The sequence below is a fragment of the Plasmodium brasilianum genome, chromosome 13 (assembly GCF_023973825.1).
Source record: "Plasmodium brasilianum strain Bolivian I chromosome 13, whole genome shotgun sequence".
Taxonomy (NCBI): Eukaryota; Apicomplexa; class Aconoidasida; order Haemosporida; family Plasmodiidae; genus Plasmodium; species Plasmodium brasilianum.
In genome coordinates this window covers 1,491,552-1,509,253 of record NC_090126.1, presented here as the reverse complement: position 1 = coordinate 1,509,253, position 17,702 = coordinate 1,491,552, and the positions used below count along the sequence as shown (strand labels likewise).

Below are 17,702 nucleotides of genomic sequence, written 5' to 3'. Positions count from 1 at the left end.
GGAACCATTCCCTTTACATAATTCTTTGTCGATCAGATTAACTCTTCCTTGTTCGGTTTGCTGATGTGTCACTATACTACTACACCCCTATGCTACTAAACTACTATACCTCTATGCTACTAAACTACTATACCTCTATGCTACTAAACTACTATACCACTATGATACTAAACTACTATACCACTATGATACTAAACTACTATACCACTATGATACTGTTTGATTTTTTTTTTTTTTTTAAATGAAAGGAAAAATTCGAGAGAACATGATAAAATATGGACATATCTTTTTTTTATTTTTTTTTTTTATGAACTTGTTCATAATTTTTTTCCCTTTTCGTGAGGGTTTATTGTTAAAGAGAAAAAAAAGCATATGACTGAACGAGAAGGTGAATGTCACTGACAATAACAATGAGAGTAGGATATTAGAATTTGAAAGTAGGGGATATGGTTACTCCCCGTGCTCGTAAGTGCAGTCCTCATGTTAAATTTCTTTGGAGATGATCATGCTGTTTTGTGTTAAATTAAGATAAATTATTTCTGTGTTAAGGGAGTGCCAGCTTTTCTCAATTCGTTATGTTATTATATTTCTACTTTGTCATGTTTGTTATCTTTACTTTTTTTTTTTTTCTTTAAAAAATTAATGTCGCATTGTAAATAGAAAACGAAAAGTTCTGAACAGTTATGTACAATTTTGAACAATTCTGAACTGTTCATAAAAAATGGTAACATTTTTTTTTAAAGAAATAACTGAACTTTTAAAGTCTTCTTTTTTAGCCTAATAAAATTGTGGAAAGGTTAAACTCTGGCATGCGCATAAATAAATGTTTATTCAGGAATGGGTAACTATGCAAGAGGTTAAACGCGTCATTGCGTCGTTACGCTATTACGCCATTACGTCATTACATCTTCCCACATTTACACTTGAACATGTGCAGGTAGTTCACATTTCCTGTTATGCATACATTTACGCTGAGCAGAAATACAAATGTAACTGTACGAAAATTTATATGGACAATTCGTTATGTTGTTGATACAACTGCCATGAGAATGAACAACAGTGGATGAAAATGTTGTTCACTTTTAGGTTGTAATAATATCGGTGAAATTTGTTCATATGTAGATCTTTCTTCCTAAGGCAAATACCATTGTAGCATTATATGATATTTTTGAAAATATTAACAAGGAATTTTTAGAAAATGTGTAAAATATCTTTTTAAAACTTTTATTTTTGTTTTATTTAGACGCTTTTTTTGGTAGCGTCTCGATGTACAAAAAAGAAAAGAAAAGTAAAGAAGAACAGGATATTGATGAAATAAGAATAAGATAAGGACGAAATAACAGAAGTTTTGTGTATGGGATTAACGTTATGCCTTTTTTCAAAGGAATACTCTATTATGCGTAATTTTGTAGTAAAGCCAATGGGTTAAAAGGAATTTCATTCGAATAAACAAATGGATGTAACATACATTTATGTATGTGCATGTACATAAGTTTGTATGAATGTACGTATATTTGTATGCCTCCACTTCTTCGAATCATCGCATCATGCATGTGTGTACGCATGATTGGCATGATTCCCATTAAATTGAAGCAAAAAAAGGAAAAACATGAACATGTACATGCACGAAAAGTAAAAGCCCATTTTCGAACGGTCCATTTTTAAATTTACAAAAGATGGAAGTAAAAAAAATTATTTATCATAATTTTTGTTAACATTACAACCCCGTGATAACAAAATATGAATATATATATATTTATTTATTTTTTTGATTTATTCTCTAGATTTCCGGGTTTTCCTTTTTTTTCAAATGATATGTTGTTATATAACGTAAAGCGGAAATTGCGTTTTTCTATAAAATTTTTTTTTGCTCATTTTTCTCTAACTTCAATATAAGAAAAAAAAAAAAAAAAAATTTGTCACATGTATGTAAACACTTCTTTTGTTAATCTCTTGCGTTACACTAATTGGACTCAGATCATAAGTTGAACTATATTATGCGTATGTAATTATATAATTTGTTAGCAGTCGGTTAATATTTTATTTTACCCCATTTTTACCATTTTTTATTTTATATTCCGTCGTTGTGCATGCACCATATTAATAATTGAGGCAGAAAAATACAAAATTATTACCAAATGAATATTCTCCGTCGTATTTCTTGTATTTTTTATTTTATTTATCATTATCATTATCATTATTATTATTATTATTATTATTATTATTATTATTATTATTTTTTTTTTTTTTTTTTTTTTTTTTTTTTTTTTTTTTTTTTTTTTATTTTTTTTGTTTTTTTTGTAAGTTGTATACATTATTATATATATGTTGACCGAAAAACAGTCGTAACTACCATGGAAGGTTTTTTATATTTCTTTTCCCTACATGCATTCTTTTTTTTTTTTTTTAAAATACGAAAAAAAAAAATTTGTTTACAACAACATGCTGTATACATAAGTATGAAAAGTAATTTATTATTAAAATGTTTATAATACTTTATATATGCTTATTTTCTTTTACCTTACACTTTTATATATATACTTAAATTCTGGCATTTCATGTGAAAAAAAAAAATTTATTCATCCCGTTCCGTGTATGTTTGTACATTATGTATATATATACATACATTAATATATATATATATATTATATGCGCTCCTAACCTACAACTTCGTTTTTTATCGTTTAATTAAATATTATCGTTCTATATCAAGAATATGTACATTAATGTTTGAATGAACATTTTATTAATTTCGTATTTTAGGAAAAAATAATGATAATTCAATGTATAATGAGTAAAAAGCAAAATCATTTTCATTTTACAACTGCTTGCTTTTTTCTTTGCTCTTTTTTTTTTTTTTTTTTTTCTTCTTTAATATTAAGCTTTTTCATATGAATTGAATAATGTTTTCGAATAAAACATACCATATATAAAGATAAAAAAATATATATATTTATATATGCAACATATGTTTATATCTTTTCTTTTTTTTTTTTTTTTACCTTAACAAATATATTTAATATTTATTAAAAAAAAAAAAAAAAAAAAAATGCTCTATTAGATTTTGAATTTTATATGATTTGTTTTTTGTTTTTTTTTTTTTATTTCTTTTCATTTTCTTTGTTTTTCTTATTTTTTTTGTTTTTTCTTTATTTCATTTATTTTGACACGTTTTAATTTCATGTTGTTCTTTGTGTTTTATCATGATTTTTGTATTTAGAAAGTCCAGCTTATCCAACATTGTTTATTTGTGTATTTAAATATTTGTATAATAATATCTACATTACAGTTACAGTATTATATATGTATGCATATACGCGTATATACATACATATACGCGTATATACATACATATACGCGTATATACATACATATACATATATACATACATATACATATATACATACATATACATATATACATACATATACATATATACATACATATACATATATACATACATATACATATATACATACATATACATATATGCATATATATACATGTACGTATATATGTACGTATATATGTATGTATACTTAACTCCGGTTATGAACTGTTCGAGAAGAACGCTTAGATTGTACAAGTATATATAATTGAAGCATTACGTACATTTCTATGTAGCTGTAATCAATGTCTTAAATGTTAGATATAATTAGAAAATTGTGGAGTTGTTTCACATGGAATGTTATAAATATAGATAAATAGATAGTTGTATGTATGTATGTATGTATGCATGTATGTATGTATGTATGCATGTATATATATATATATATATATATATGTATATATTTCTTTATTTACATACTTGTGTACAGTTTTAAGTTGAAAAAAAAAAAAAAAAATTGCAAGCATGTGGTAATAAATGTTGTACGCAGCTTTTTATTCAATATTTCGTGATATCGTAACATATATTCTTAAGGAATAAATTTTTTGTTTCAGTTTGTATTTCTATTTGTGCTTTTTATTTTAGCTCTTTGCATTACTCATTTTGTATTACTCTTTTTAAATTATTCTTTTTGTTTTACTCGTTGTGTTACTCTTTGTTTTACTTTTTTTTTATTCTTCGCTTCACTCGTCTTTATAATTTTTTCATTTTTGTTTTTTTAAAAAATTAATAAACGGAGTTGCATTAAAATAATTTTAATTTACATATAAATATGAGAATAATATTGTGCTTTCCGTAATAAATTATAAATTTTTGGATACTTGAAAAAATTTTAAAATGTCTGAATTGATATAATATAGTTGGAATTATTTAATTGGACATAGGGACCATATATTTTATTTTTTTTTTTTTTTTTTTTTTTTTTTTTTTTTGGAATAATAAAAAAAAGGTCAATGGTAAGATTATGACGAACAATGGGAAATGCTATTAATAAACTGTTACATCATTATAACAATGTAGAAAAAAAAAAAAATGAGTATAAGTTTGGAAAGGTATTGGGTTGTGGCTCCTTCGGGTAATTTATATGAACTTGCATGCACAGATATGTTGTCTATATCTTGCTTGTGTATAGAAATGAAAATGTACATGTAAAGAAGTATTATATACTAGTTAGTATGCAAACACACATGCTAATGGATATATTTATATATATATATATATTTATATATATATGTATGTACAGATGTATACTGTGCACGTGCATGTACAAAAAAATACTTGTGTTGTGTGTGTATTGTTGCGTATGGATGGCATATGTTTATATTATATACCCATGTATTGGTTATATACAGTTATGTACAGTAGTATATATAGTAGTACTACTAGTAATACATCTAGTAGAACATCTAGCACTATATAGTGGTTATGACTGCTGAACATTTGTGCCTTTTTCGTTTTGCAATTTCTGCTTCAATTTAGAGTAGTACGAGAATGCATTAACAAAGAAACAAAAGAAGTATATGCTGTGAAAATTATAAAGAAAAAGAAAAAGCACAAAAAGAATTACAACTTTGAAAAGATGGTCAAAAATGAAATAAAATATTTATCAGTCATGAGTCATGAAAATATTATAAAATTTAAAGATTTTTTTGAAGATAAAAATAAATTTTATATTGTATTAGAAAAATGTGAAGGGGGTGAATTATTTTATAAAGTAGTAAAAAATAAATGTTTATTGGAGAGCGAATCGGTGCTTATTGTCAGGCAGGTAATTATCCCTAACTCTTTTAAATATGAGCAGTAGAGTTGTATATGTATAGAGCAGTTAGCCTGTTCCCACATACACACCGTGTATATATTATATACATAGGTATATATATATATATATATATATATATATATATATGTGGGGAAGGGGGGGCAGTTTTGCCTTTATTATATGACCACGAATAAATACACGTTACTTACAAATGACAGAAATATTTACTTGCGATCAGATTTTTTTTAAGTTACATTTTGCACCTTAACAAATTTGTTACTACGTGTGTGTGTGTGTGTGTGTGTGTGTTTGTATATGTGTGTTATGCATGTATGTATATATGCATGTATGTATATATGCATGTATGTATATATGTATGTATGTATATATGTATGTATATATGTATATATGTATGTATGTATATATGTATGTATGTATATATGTTTGTGTATGTACTTGTATGCATTTATGTGTAAACTGCGCCCTTGTCGTTTTACTTCCTGAGTAAATGCATGTACGTATATAGTACCAGTTTATTCATTTATTTAAATAAACATACGCACATATGAACGTTTTTTTTGACAATTTTTCTCCCCTGATCGATCCAGATCTGTTGCGCCTTGGAATACTTACATTCAAAAAACATTATTCACAGAGACATAAAAGTAAAAAAGGAAAAAAGATGAACAGAGGAATATTTTTTTTATTATTTTTTAAAGGGGAATTAAATGACACGATATTGTTTTTTCTTTATTATTTTTACTTTATTATTTTTACTTTATTATTTTTACTTTATTATTTTTACTTTATTATTTTTACTTTATTATTTTTACTTTATTATTTTTACTTTATTATTTTTACTTTATTATTTTTACTTTATTATTTTTACTTTATTATTTTTACTTTATTATTTTTACTTTATTATTTTTACCTTATTATTTTTACTTTATTATTTTTACTTTATTATTTTTACTTTATTATTTTTACTTTATTATTTTTTCTTTATTATTTTTTCTTTATTATTTTTACCTTATTATTTTTACTTTATTTTTTCTTCTTTTTTTTTTTTCCATTTTTTTTACCCGTTCCCATTCCCCTTGCATTTCCCGTTGCATTCTTTTATTTTCCATTTTTAAATAATACATCAAAATTTTGAAGCATGTTTTGTTCACTCCCTTGTTTTTTAACCCATTTTTAAGGCAGAAAATTTCTTATTTTTAAATAAAAACACAAAGAATATTAAGTTAATAGATTTCGGAATGGCTAAGAAGGTGAGTAATGGGACACGTTCTTGTATGCGTAAATACATAATATTACCTACATGTAATATACGTACACATACAAATAATACACACATTTATGTGTATACACTTGTGTGATATAACGGCGCACAGTTGGAAAAATTCTTAACTGTTCATGTATTTTTTATATTTACAGGTTAACTGTGAGTATTTGACGGAATTATGTGGATCTCCGCATTATATTTCACCTGAACTGATAAGGTAAAACGGAAAAAAATAAAAAAAAAAAAAAAAAAAAAAAAAAAAAAAAAGAAAAAAAAAAAAACGCACATATGGAATTTATTATATATATGTATATCTACATATATATGTATATCTACATATATATATATCTACATATATATATATCTACATATATATATATCTACATATACATGCATCTATTCCTGCACGCGTGAGTAAGACCAATTAATGCTAAATAAACGATCGTTATTTATTTTTTAGAAAAAAGTATACCATATCGTCTGACATTTGGGCCTTGGGTGTAATGGTTTTTTTTATGTTGACTGGAAAATATCCATTTGAAGGAAAAAACACGCCAAATGTTGTAGTAAGAATTTTAAAAACAGAATAAAAGAGGCATGCACAACGAACACATGTAAAAACTGTACATGTAAAACTGCATGTGTGCGGTGTTGCCATACTTTTGTACGTGCATACGCTTACATATATATATATATATATATATATATATATGTATGTATATGTAGCTGCACACGTGTTTTTGTGTAAGAGCCCACCCATATATATAGTTATCCACAAGTTAACGCATTTTTTTAACACCATTAGGACGAAATATTGAACAAGAATATAAACTGGAAGGGCAAAGAATTTTCTTCTTTATCAGTTGAGGTTATTAGAAAAAGGAGCATTAAAATATGATGATAGTTATATTGCATGTCGAATCCTTTATTTAATATGATACAACTTTTTCTTTCGTATATTCAATTATTCGTACATTGTATCCTTCGTTCCTTTTTTTTTCTTTTTTCCCCCCCCTATAGGCAGTAGATTTTTTAAAAAAACTCTTGGAAAGAAATGAAAAGAAAAGACTTACAGCTTATCAAGGTGAGTGGTGTGCGAATGTGCTTGCATTGTTGTAAAATTCTGAACAGTGCATAAAAAATAAAATAAATAAAATAAAATAACGAAAAGAGAAGAAAAGAAATATATACATACATACATATATATACATACTTACATACATATATATATATACATACACATATACATATACATATACATACACATACAAATGCACATACACATACACGTACACATACACAAACACCTCGGTCGTATTTTAATAAAATACATTTTTGCTTTTGTCCTCTTTACGTTTTTTCTTCATTATTACGCTTTTCCCTTTCATTAGCTCTTAATCACCCTTGGATTAAATCGCAAGTGCAGTAATTTTACGTCTTGTGCTTTTCACACGGATGATAAAAAAAAAATAAAAATAAAAAAAAAGGTAACATTTATTTATATGTATATATGTAATTCCTTATGTTGTTTTACTTTGATTAATTTTATTTTGTCTTATTTTTTTAATTAAAATTTTAATGAATTTAACTTGTATATACAGTTTGCTAATCACAATTAAGATTTAATTAGCTCATACAAATTTGTTTCTTAGAAGTATACATATTTTACGTATATATACATATATAATATGTGTACATAATTACGTATGCACACATGTGTGTATTTATACCTGTTTATTTTTTTTTTTTTTTTTTTTTTTTCCCCTTTTTTTTTGTTGTTGTTTCACTTACGTAGATATGACTATATTTATATATTAATAATATGTGCTATTTATTATATGTCATTTCCATTTGTTCAATTTTTTTTACCCTTGTTCCTATTTTGCCTGTTTATCTTTATATGTACATATATATATATATATATATATATAATATATGTATATATATATATGTACATGAACAAATGCACATGTTTATACGTATATATAATATATATGCATATAATACATATTTATATGTATATTTGTGTGCAATTTATGTTCCTCATGTATTCATTCACCCATAAATTAAAAACCTTACAAAATTGTTTGCCTAGTAATAATAATATATATATACCTTATTTTATTTTATTTTATTATTATTTTTTATTTTAATATTATTTTTAATTATACAAGAAAAAGGTTTTTCCCCTTAGGAAGAAAATATAAATTTCTTCAGTCGTTTCTTAATCGTATAATTTTTAATACTGAAATTAAAAGAATAATAAAAAAATGATTATTATATATATTTTACTCATTAACGTTTTACAAAATATAAGGAGGAATGGAAAAGAAGAGCAAAATGAAAATTAAATACAACAACGTAAAAAGCAATAAAATATAAATCAATAAAATATAAAGTAATGGAATAATAATGTGTAATAATAAAATGAATTGTAAATGGGGGCAAAAATTTCTCAAAAAAAAATTTATTTACAATAAAAAATTTGTTTATACAAAAGTATGTGAACTCTTTTGTGGGAGATACGTTCCACTGTCTGTATATATATACACACACACATATATGCGCGCGCATAATGTACGTATGCTGTACATGCATGCGTCTAAAGATATCCCGTGAAGTTTGGTCCCACATAAAATATATGCCCCCCCCTTTGCTTGGATATTTATATATATTATATATCTATTTATTGTTATAAAAAAATAAGAAGAAAAAAAAAAAAAAAAAAAATCTATCTTCCCCACTTGAATCTAATAACTATTTCAAGCATATGCTGCATCTTTTGCTTCAAATCGGAGTTGCCACTGACGTCCCCCCCCTCCTCCTCTATAGAACGAATTTTTAAATTTGTCTTCTTTCAATTTGGACCCATCAAATGACGTACTAAATGTATTATATTTTCTATTATATTTCTTGATATCTGTTTTTTTTTTTTCCTTAAAATTTTCTATGTTTAATTTAATACCATTACAATATAGACCTAAGTCAAGTAAAAGTTGTTGACTTTGACGACAATCTAACTCAGCAATGGCGTAAGAATATTCAGTTCCTTTTACTTTATTATCATAATTATTTGGATAACTATTCTGATAATTATTATACGAATTTGGAAATACTTTTTTTATATTCCTTTGATATATATCAATTTGAACAGCATGCCCATCATTATATTTTTTTAATCGGTCAATAATACAATCATTTATTTTTTTCTTATCCATATTTTTATGTATATTATGAATAATAATTTTTTTATCATTGGCGTTGATTTCTTCCCCTTTCATTTGTTCTCTTTGTTGTTGTTGTTGTTGTTGTTGCTGTTGCTGTTCTAGTTGTTCTTGTTCTTGTTCATCTTCATCATCTTCTTCTTCCTCCTCTTCTTCTTCTATTTCTCTATCTTCATCATCTTTCCCCTTTCCTCCAATTCTATATCCATTTTGTTCTTTTACTTTACTTTTTTCCTTTTTTTTTTTTTTTTTCTTTTTTCTTTTTTCCTGTTCCGTATCCTCCTTTTTATTTCCCTTTTGGTTAAGCTCCTTTTCTTTCTCATTATCATTTAGCTCATTATTTTTATTTTCTCTTTCCATTTTTTTGTTATTTACTACTACCTGCCCATTTTTCTCACCTGGATTTACACTTTGATAATTTTTCATAACTCTAAACACCCAACTATCTGGGTCTACTCTGTTTTTTTCTTTTTTCTTTTTCTTATTATTTTCAAATCCATTCTTTTGTTCTTTCATGATTTTTTCCATTTTTGGCAATTGTTCACTCTCAACATTCCATGCATTTTCAATTTTATTTTTTTTTATTTTTTTCGTGTCTTCCACTATGTTCGTCTTCTTCACGTGTACCCCTCCGCCGTTGCTACTGCAGCTATTATTGCCGTTATTACTGTTAATATTATTGCGGCTATTATTTCCGCTATTACTACCGCTATTACTTCCAATGACATTGCTGCTACTCGGATCATCCGCTTTACCACCACCACTACTATTATATTTGCCGCCAACCCTGTTTGCTCTAATATTATATTCGCTATTCTCTTTATTATTATGGTTGCACCCCTCCCTGCTACTATTATAAAGATCCCTATTCGCACTTGGCACTACTACTACCACTTCTGCTGTGTTTCTTTTTTTTTCATTCTCCTTGTCTTTCCCTTTTTTATTTTCCGCAGTATGGTCCTTACTTGCATAACCGGTACATAAAGAAGCGGCCCCAAGTTTCCCTCTCTTATCGTTGTTGTTTGTCTTTTTCATATTTTTTATCTTACCCATTGATATAAATGCAGATGAGTTATTTGCATCGTCAATACGTGTCCCAACACCAACAACAACACTACCACCACCCCTCACTGCTGAAGGGGCGATGGCATTGGATGATATTCCCCCCTTCTTAATTGCATGTTTGTTACTATTATTGTAATAGCTGCTACTACATGATTCAACTACTACTCCTCCTCCTCCTCCTTTCGTAAGAACCAGAGATTCATTATTTTTCGAAAGACTACATCTTTTCTTTTTTCTCTTTCCATCGTTTATATTATCCGCATAACTTCCTTCATTTTGCACACCCACACCCATATGCATATGCACATCCGCTGCACATTCCTGTCCACGTTCACGTATATGTACATGTTCAAATTCTTGTTCATGCTCCTCCTCATCCACATATGGTCCATATGCTCCTTCAAATTCATCATCTTCCTCTTCAAATCCTTCCTCCTCTTCTACTCCCACTTCTATTACTCCTACGTCATCATAATCATCATCCATGTTGTCCATGTTACTCATGTTGCCCATGTTTCCCATATTATCTTCTAACGCATCTTCATCCTCCATATCCTCTTCTTCTCCTTCCTCTTCCTCTTCTTCCTCATCGTACTCTGCTTCACCGTATTCTGCTTCGACATATTCTTCTTCATCATATTCCTCTTCATTATATCCCTTCTCCTCTTCCTCTTCTGATATATACATCCTCATCATGTTCTCTTGTGCGTACTGTTGTTCTCCTTGCTCCTCTTCATCATGTCCACCATATTCATCATACTGATGATAATATCTTTTATGATCATGAATGTTACTACTATGCTGTAGCCTCACCATGGGATGATGTTGTGTCATAACACTGCCGCTATGGTAGTTTTGTTCATTATCCTCTTCTTTTACTGTAAACTTCGCCTTGCAATATTTGTTATCTACCATTGCCATATTCTTTTCATCCCTTTCATTATTCCTTCTAGGGCCCATCGCACATTTATTACTATTTCTGTTATTGGTACAAGCATTATTATTTACATTTCCACTAACGGTACATGCATTATTATTTACATTTCCACTATCGGTACATGTTACACCTTTTTCGGTACCTTTTCCCCTCATCGTGCCACTTCTAACTGCACCTATGTGTTTCAACGCACTGGAACTATTACTCATAGGGTTGCTACTGATTGCGCTAGTCCTAACTACGTCGCTACTGACCAGGTTATTATTATTACCACTCATGTGGAGCTTACTAATTTTGCTTTTTTTCTTTTTCTCGTCCTCCTTACTCTTAGCATCGCATATATTACTTAACAGTCTACTACTACTGTTATAGTTGAACTGTTCGGCATGTTGATATTGTTGACACTCATCACTATCCATGGAAGTATTATAGTAATGAATAAAATCAACATCTACATAATACTGGTACATACTATATTTATGTAAATGAATATTCTGCACAAAGTAGTAATACACATTCGTATCTTTACATTTCTTCATTTTTCCATATATATATATATATATTTCATCATGCAAGTTGACTACTTCAATTGAGTTTATATGAACAGTACATTCATTCACATCAAGCTTTCTATAATACTCACTAATCATTTTTCGATTTTTCAATTTCATCATATACTCGCTTTTCTGGCTTCCCTCAATAACCATATCACTCAAATTGAAGAAATGCTCCCTATCATCGTATAATACGTTTCCACTTCCAGCTGCACGATTCGCACTTCTACCGCTACCACTACCAATACCGCTACCAATACCGCTACCACTACCACTACCAATACCGCTACCAATACCACTACCAATACCGCTACCAATACCACTACCAATACCACCACCATTTGTTGTTATTCCACCTCTTCCATGAGCATACTGTTTACCACCCTCCGAAACATTCATACTATTCTTTAAATCATTCTGAACACAGTTATAATTTCCCTTTTCATCCTGTCTATTTTGATTATTGAAACTTATTAGCAAAATAGCGTTATCCGAGTAAAAGTTATGCATCATTTCTTTTTTTGTGTGTAGCACGTAGTAGTACTGATAAATGAACATGTACGATATATTGTACGCATTTCCGCTCGCGGAGTTTGCATTCTTTCCACTCATGTCGTTCGGATTGTTCATGTTGCTACAACTGCCAACGGGGTTTATATCATTTACTTCGTCTACACTGTTTACACTGTTCACACCGCTAGCTCCGTTAACCCCATCAACGCCGCTAATTATGTTAGCCGCGCCAAAATTGTTCATGCTGTTTTTTGTTAACACCTCCTTGTGTACACTGTAACTACTTCGATTGCATGTACTTGTGCTTCTATCATTATTGTTTCCTTTTATGTACTTATCCTCTTCTTCTTTCTTTTCTATTTTTCTCACTTCATTATTTGTACTATTATTTTTATTTCTTGTGTTACTCATCATGTTTAGCAACGCCTTTTTGTTATCACCCCTTGATAGCATATTGTTCTCTAGTACACTCTTTTCTTTTGCTACGTCAATCATCTTTTCATTAACTGAACTATAATTATTCAAATCATCTCCATTCAGTTCGCTTCCTTTGCGATGATCGTTGCTTGGACCGCTATGATGAATGTTGTTATGACTGTTAAGGTGATGTCCATTATTGTTATTATTATTACTAGCGAAGTTAATATAACTCATTTTTTTTTGTACTGACATGTTCATACATGATACATTATCACTAACTTCGTAACACCTATTGGCGTTCTTAGAACTGGTAAGGTTCATGTAATTTTCATTATCTTCTACATTATAATTTTTATAACTCCTTGGTCCATAGTTAAACGAATGATTGCTATGATTACCGTGTACATTACCATTGATACTTCCGTTAACGTTTCCGTTAACATTGTTGTTACTGTTACTGTTACTGCTACTATTACTGCTACTATTATTGTTATTGTTACTGCTACTATTACTGATACTATTATTGTTATTGTTATTGTTATTACTACTGATGCTTATACTATTACTGTTACTATTGTTGTTATTGGCATTGTTGTTATTGGCATTGTTGTTATTGGCATTGTTGTTATTGGCATTGTTGTTATTGGCATTGTTGTTATTGGCACTATTGTTATTGGCACTGTTAGTACTGTTATTAATCTTATTACTATGATTACCATTGTTGTTACTACTACCACTGTTGTTACTATTACCACTGTTGTTACTATTACCATTGTTGTTACTATTACCATTACTATTACAATTTTTACTGTGGTTAATATGATTGTTACCTCTTGAATGATTACCACTTAAGTTGTTACCCACGTTATTTCCCCTACTATTTTCCCCTTCCGGCATATTACCCAAGTACTCTTCGTAGCTGTGCTTTCCTTCCTTTTTTTGATGAAAATTGTAAGAATTTTTATTGTTTTGTAGTTTTCCTAATGGAGCATGGTTATTACTGTTGTACTCATGGCTACTATGACTGTTACTGTTATTGCCATTATGATGATTATTATGATGATTATTATGATGACTATTATGATGACTATTATGATGACTACTATGATGACCACTGTTATTACCGTCAATGTTATAGGCATGATATCTGGATCCACCCGCATTCAGTACCTTCTGCTTATCGCAGTTATACATGTCTTCATTGTACGCTAACATGTTTCCACAACTACTCGGATGTTCTTCACTGTCGTTATTATTTATGCGGTAGTTACCACTACTACTCACACTGTACTTACCCGTACCCGTATTTGCGTGCACGTTAAGACTACCCTTCTTCTTGTAAAGGAGGTTTGTGTTGCTATTATCACAGATGCGATTTCCGCTGCTACTACTACTCTTGTTAATGTTGTTCTTGTCTAATGATTTGTTTACTGTACCGTTGACAATATAGCTAAGGCCCTCACCCCTTTGCTGATGGCTAATGCAGCTATTATTACTGTTATTACTTTTGTTGTTACTGTTGTTGTTACTGTTGTTGTTACTGTTGTTATTACTTTTGTTGTTACTGTTGTTGTTACTGTTGTTATTACTTTTGTTGTTATTGTTGTTGTTGTTGTTACTGTTGTTACTGTTGTTGTTACTGTTGTTGTTACTGTTGTTATTACTGTTGTTGTTACTGTTGTTACTGTTGTTGTTACTGTTGTTGTTACTGTTGTTGTTACTGTTGTTGTTACTGTTGTTATTACTGTTGTTGTTACTGTTGTTGTTACTGTTGTTGTTACTGTTGTTGTTACTGTTGTTGTTATTGATGTTATTACCGTTGGTATTACTGTTATAATTGCTATTACTCTGCTTAAGGTTTGTATATTTATTTTTGTAAAAAATTAAAGGAAGTTTATTCTTGCTCTTGTAGTACTGCTTCGTGTCTGAACTCCTGTACATTGTTAAATATATTACATTGAATGCACGATTTTAAATTCAGCTTTTTTGCACAAATTACTTTTTGGAAAGAAGAGAGGATTGGGGGGGGGGGAAGATGTCATACAAGAGTAAAGAGAAGCACGGAAATAATGGGAAAAAATAAAAAAAATAAAATAAAACAATATGATCAAGTATCGAAATGACCAAGTAACTTAATATAGTAAAATAAAAGGGGAAGAACTCGTATAATATAGCAATTTTGCAATTATATACTACATTTACAACGTAAAATACATATAAGCATATGTTGGCATCACTTCCACTTGAATTAATTTATAAGTGTCGCTGATATCAAGTGTGCTCAAGTTACATACGCATATGTATATGTATATATATATGTATATGTATATGTATATATATATGTATATGTATATGTATATGTATATGTATATGTATATATATATGTATATGTATATGTATATGTATATGTATATGTATATGTATATGTATATGTATATGTATATGTATATGTATATGTATATGTATATGTATATGTATATGTATATGTATATGTATATGTATATGTATATGTATATGTATATGTATATGTATATGTATATGTATATGTATATGTATATGTATATGTATATGTATATGTATATGTAGATGTATATGTATATGTATATGTATATGTATATGTATATGTATATGTATATGTATATGTATATGTATATGTAGATGTATGTATGTATGTATATGTATATGTATATGTATATGTATATGTATATGTATATGTATATGTATATGTATATGTATATGTATATGTATATGTATATGTATATGTATATGTATATGTATATGTATATGTATATATATATATATATATATACATGTATGTACGCTCAAAGTTTTCCTTTCCTACTACATGTATAACTACGTTTCGCTTTAAATGAATTTATTGTAAAAAAAAATAAACGGCATAAAAACATACCTTTTACTTTGTATACGCATGAGCACATATGCACGTGCTTTTACGCAATTCAAACGTATGTATATATATATATATGTATATATATATATATATATGCTCATACGTACGTATGTTCAATATATATACTTGTTTATACTGCGAATGTACATATGCTTGTGCATACAATTATGATTTAGCACAAACGTTACGTTCTTTCTTTTTCAAAAAAAAAAAATAAAATACGTACTGCTCTCGGTATATTTGACTATCTACGCAGGGTTTTTAAAAAAGCAAGTATTATTATACATATACAAATGCATACATACATATATATATGTATATACATACGTGCAAATACGTACGTACTCAAAGCATATATACATATAAAATATATAATACGTATGCATATATGTAATTATATATATATATATATATATATATATATATATATAATACGTGTAATTAGATACACTTGCGTACTTGTATGACTTATTTCACAGTAATGCTCCTTGTATTTGAGGAAATTAAAAGTAAAAAAATTTTATTACAGTATACATACATTCATATAATATGTATATAATTCATATAATATGTATATAATTCATATAATATGTATATAATTCATATAATATGTATATAATTCATATAATATGTATATAATTCATATAATATGTATATAATTCATATTTATATGTACATATTCATATTTATGCGTATATATTCATATTTATATGTAAATTTATATATTATATATATTTATATATATATACAATATTATCTTACGATTTTGCAATTTATTTAAATTATAAAAAAATTCGAAATTTAAAAAATGCCTTTTTTTTTTTTTTATTGTAAAATATTGTAAAATTTGTTTTATTTTATATTTAATTTTTATTTTTTTAATAATGCGAATTTATTATATATACAGTTAAAAATGAATAAAGCACAAGGGTATTTTATATACACGTATAATTTTTTTTTCATATTTATAACGTGTTTTACATGTACAAATATATAAATATATAATATATAAATAATAATATATACATATATAAACAGATGCATATATAAACATATGCATATATAAACATATGCATATATAAACATATGCATATATAAACTTATACATATATAAACAACATATACATATAAAAACATATAAACATATTATAAACATATAAACATATAAACTTATAAATATATAAACGTATTATAAACATATAAACATATAAATATATAAACATATTATAAACATACAAACATATACATATAAATATATAAACATATATATATATAAACATAAATGTACGGTACAGTAAATACCTCAATTTATTTTATTTTATTGTGTTTTATTTCTTTATATTTTATTTTCCCCATCTTACTACTTTATGCCGATATTACATTACTCAATGTAGTACGCAAATAACATATATAATTATGCTTTTGGTATGGCGGTTATATGTTTACCTTTTTTATAAACCTCTAATAATGAAATTTACCTAAATATAATAAAATATATGTATATATATATATATATATATATTAAATGTATAACCATTCTTTTTCGTAATAGTATATACAAACATATTAGTAACATTCATGTATATGTTTGTAAATACATGTCAATAACGTATAAATATATAAATAGAAATATAAACATAAATATA

The 17,702-nt window shown here is 27.3% G+C and overlaps 2 protein-coding genes across 2 annotated transcripts; one reads left to right on the top strand and one right to left on the bottom strand.

The window, feature by feature from the left end:
* Window positions 1-4,362: 4,362 nt before the first annotated feature.
* Window positions 4,363-7,861, top strand: MKS88_004988 (calcium-dependent protein kinase; the record flags this gene model as incomplete). Its single annotated transcript, XM_067218207.1, has 9 exons — window positions 4,363-4,463; window positions 4,868-5,156; window positions 5,756-5,812; window positions 6,347-6,418; window positions 6,585-6,649; window positions 6,893-6,998; window positions 7,238-7,300; window positions 7,453-7,516; window positions 7,824-7,861. 9 exons carry the CDS (start codon window positions 4,363-4,365, stop codon window positions 7,859-7,861), a joined length of 855 nt encoding a protein of 284 aa, XP_067071364.1.
* Window positions 7,862-9,194: 1,333 nt separating this feature from the next.
* Window positions 9,195-15,086, bottom strand: MKS88_004987 (uncharacterized protein; the record flags this gene model as incomplete). The annotated part of the gene is made up of 1 exon (XM_067218206.1): window positions 9,195-15,086. The coding sequence occupies one exon, from the start codon at window positions 15,084-15,086 to the stop codon at window positions 9,195-9,197; it is 5,892 nt and encodes a 1,963-aa protein (XP_067071363.1).
* Window positions 15,087-17,702: the final 2,616 nt, after the last annotated feature.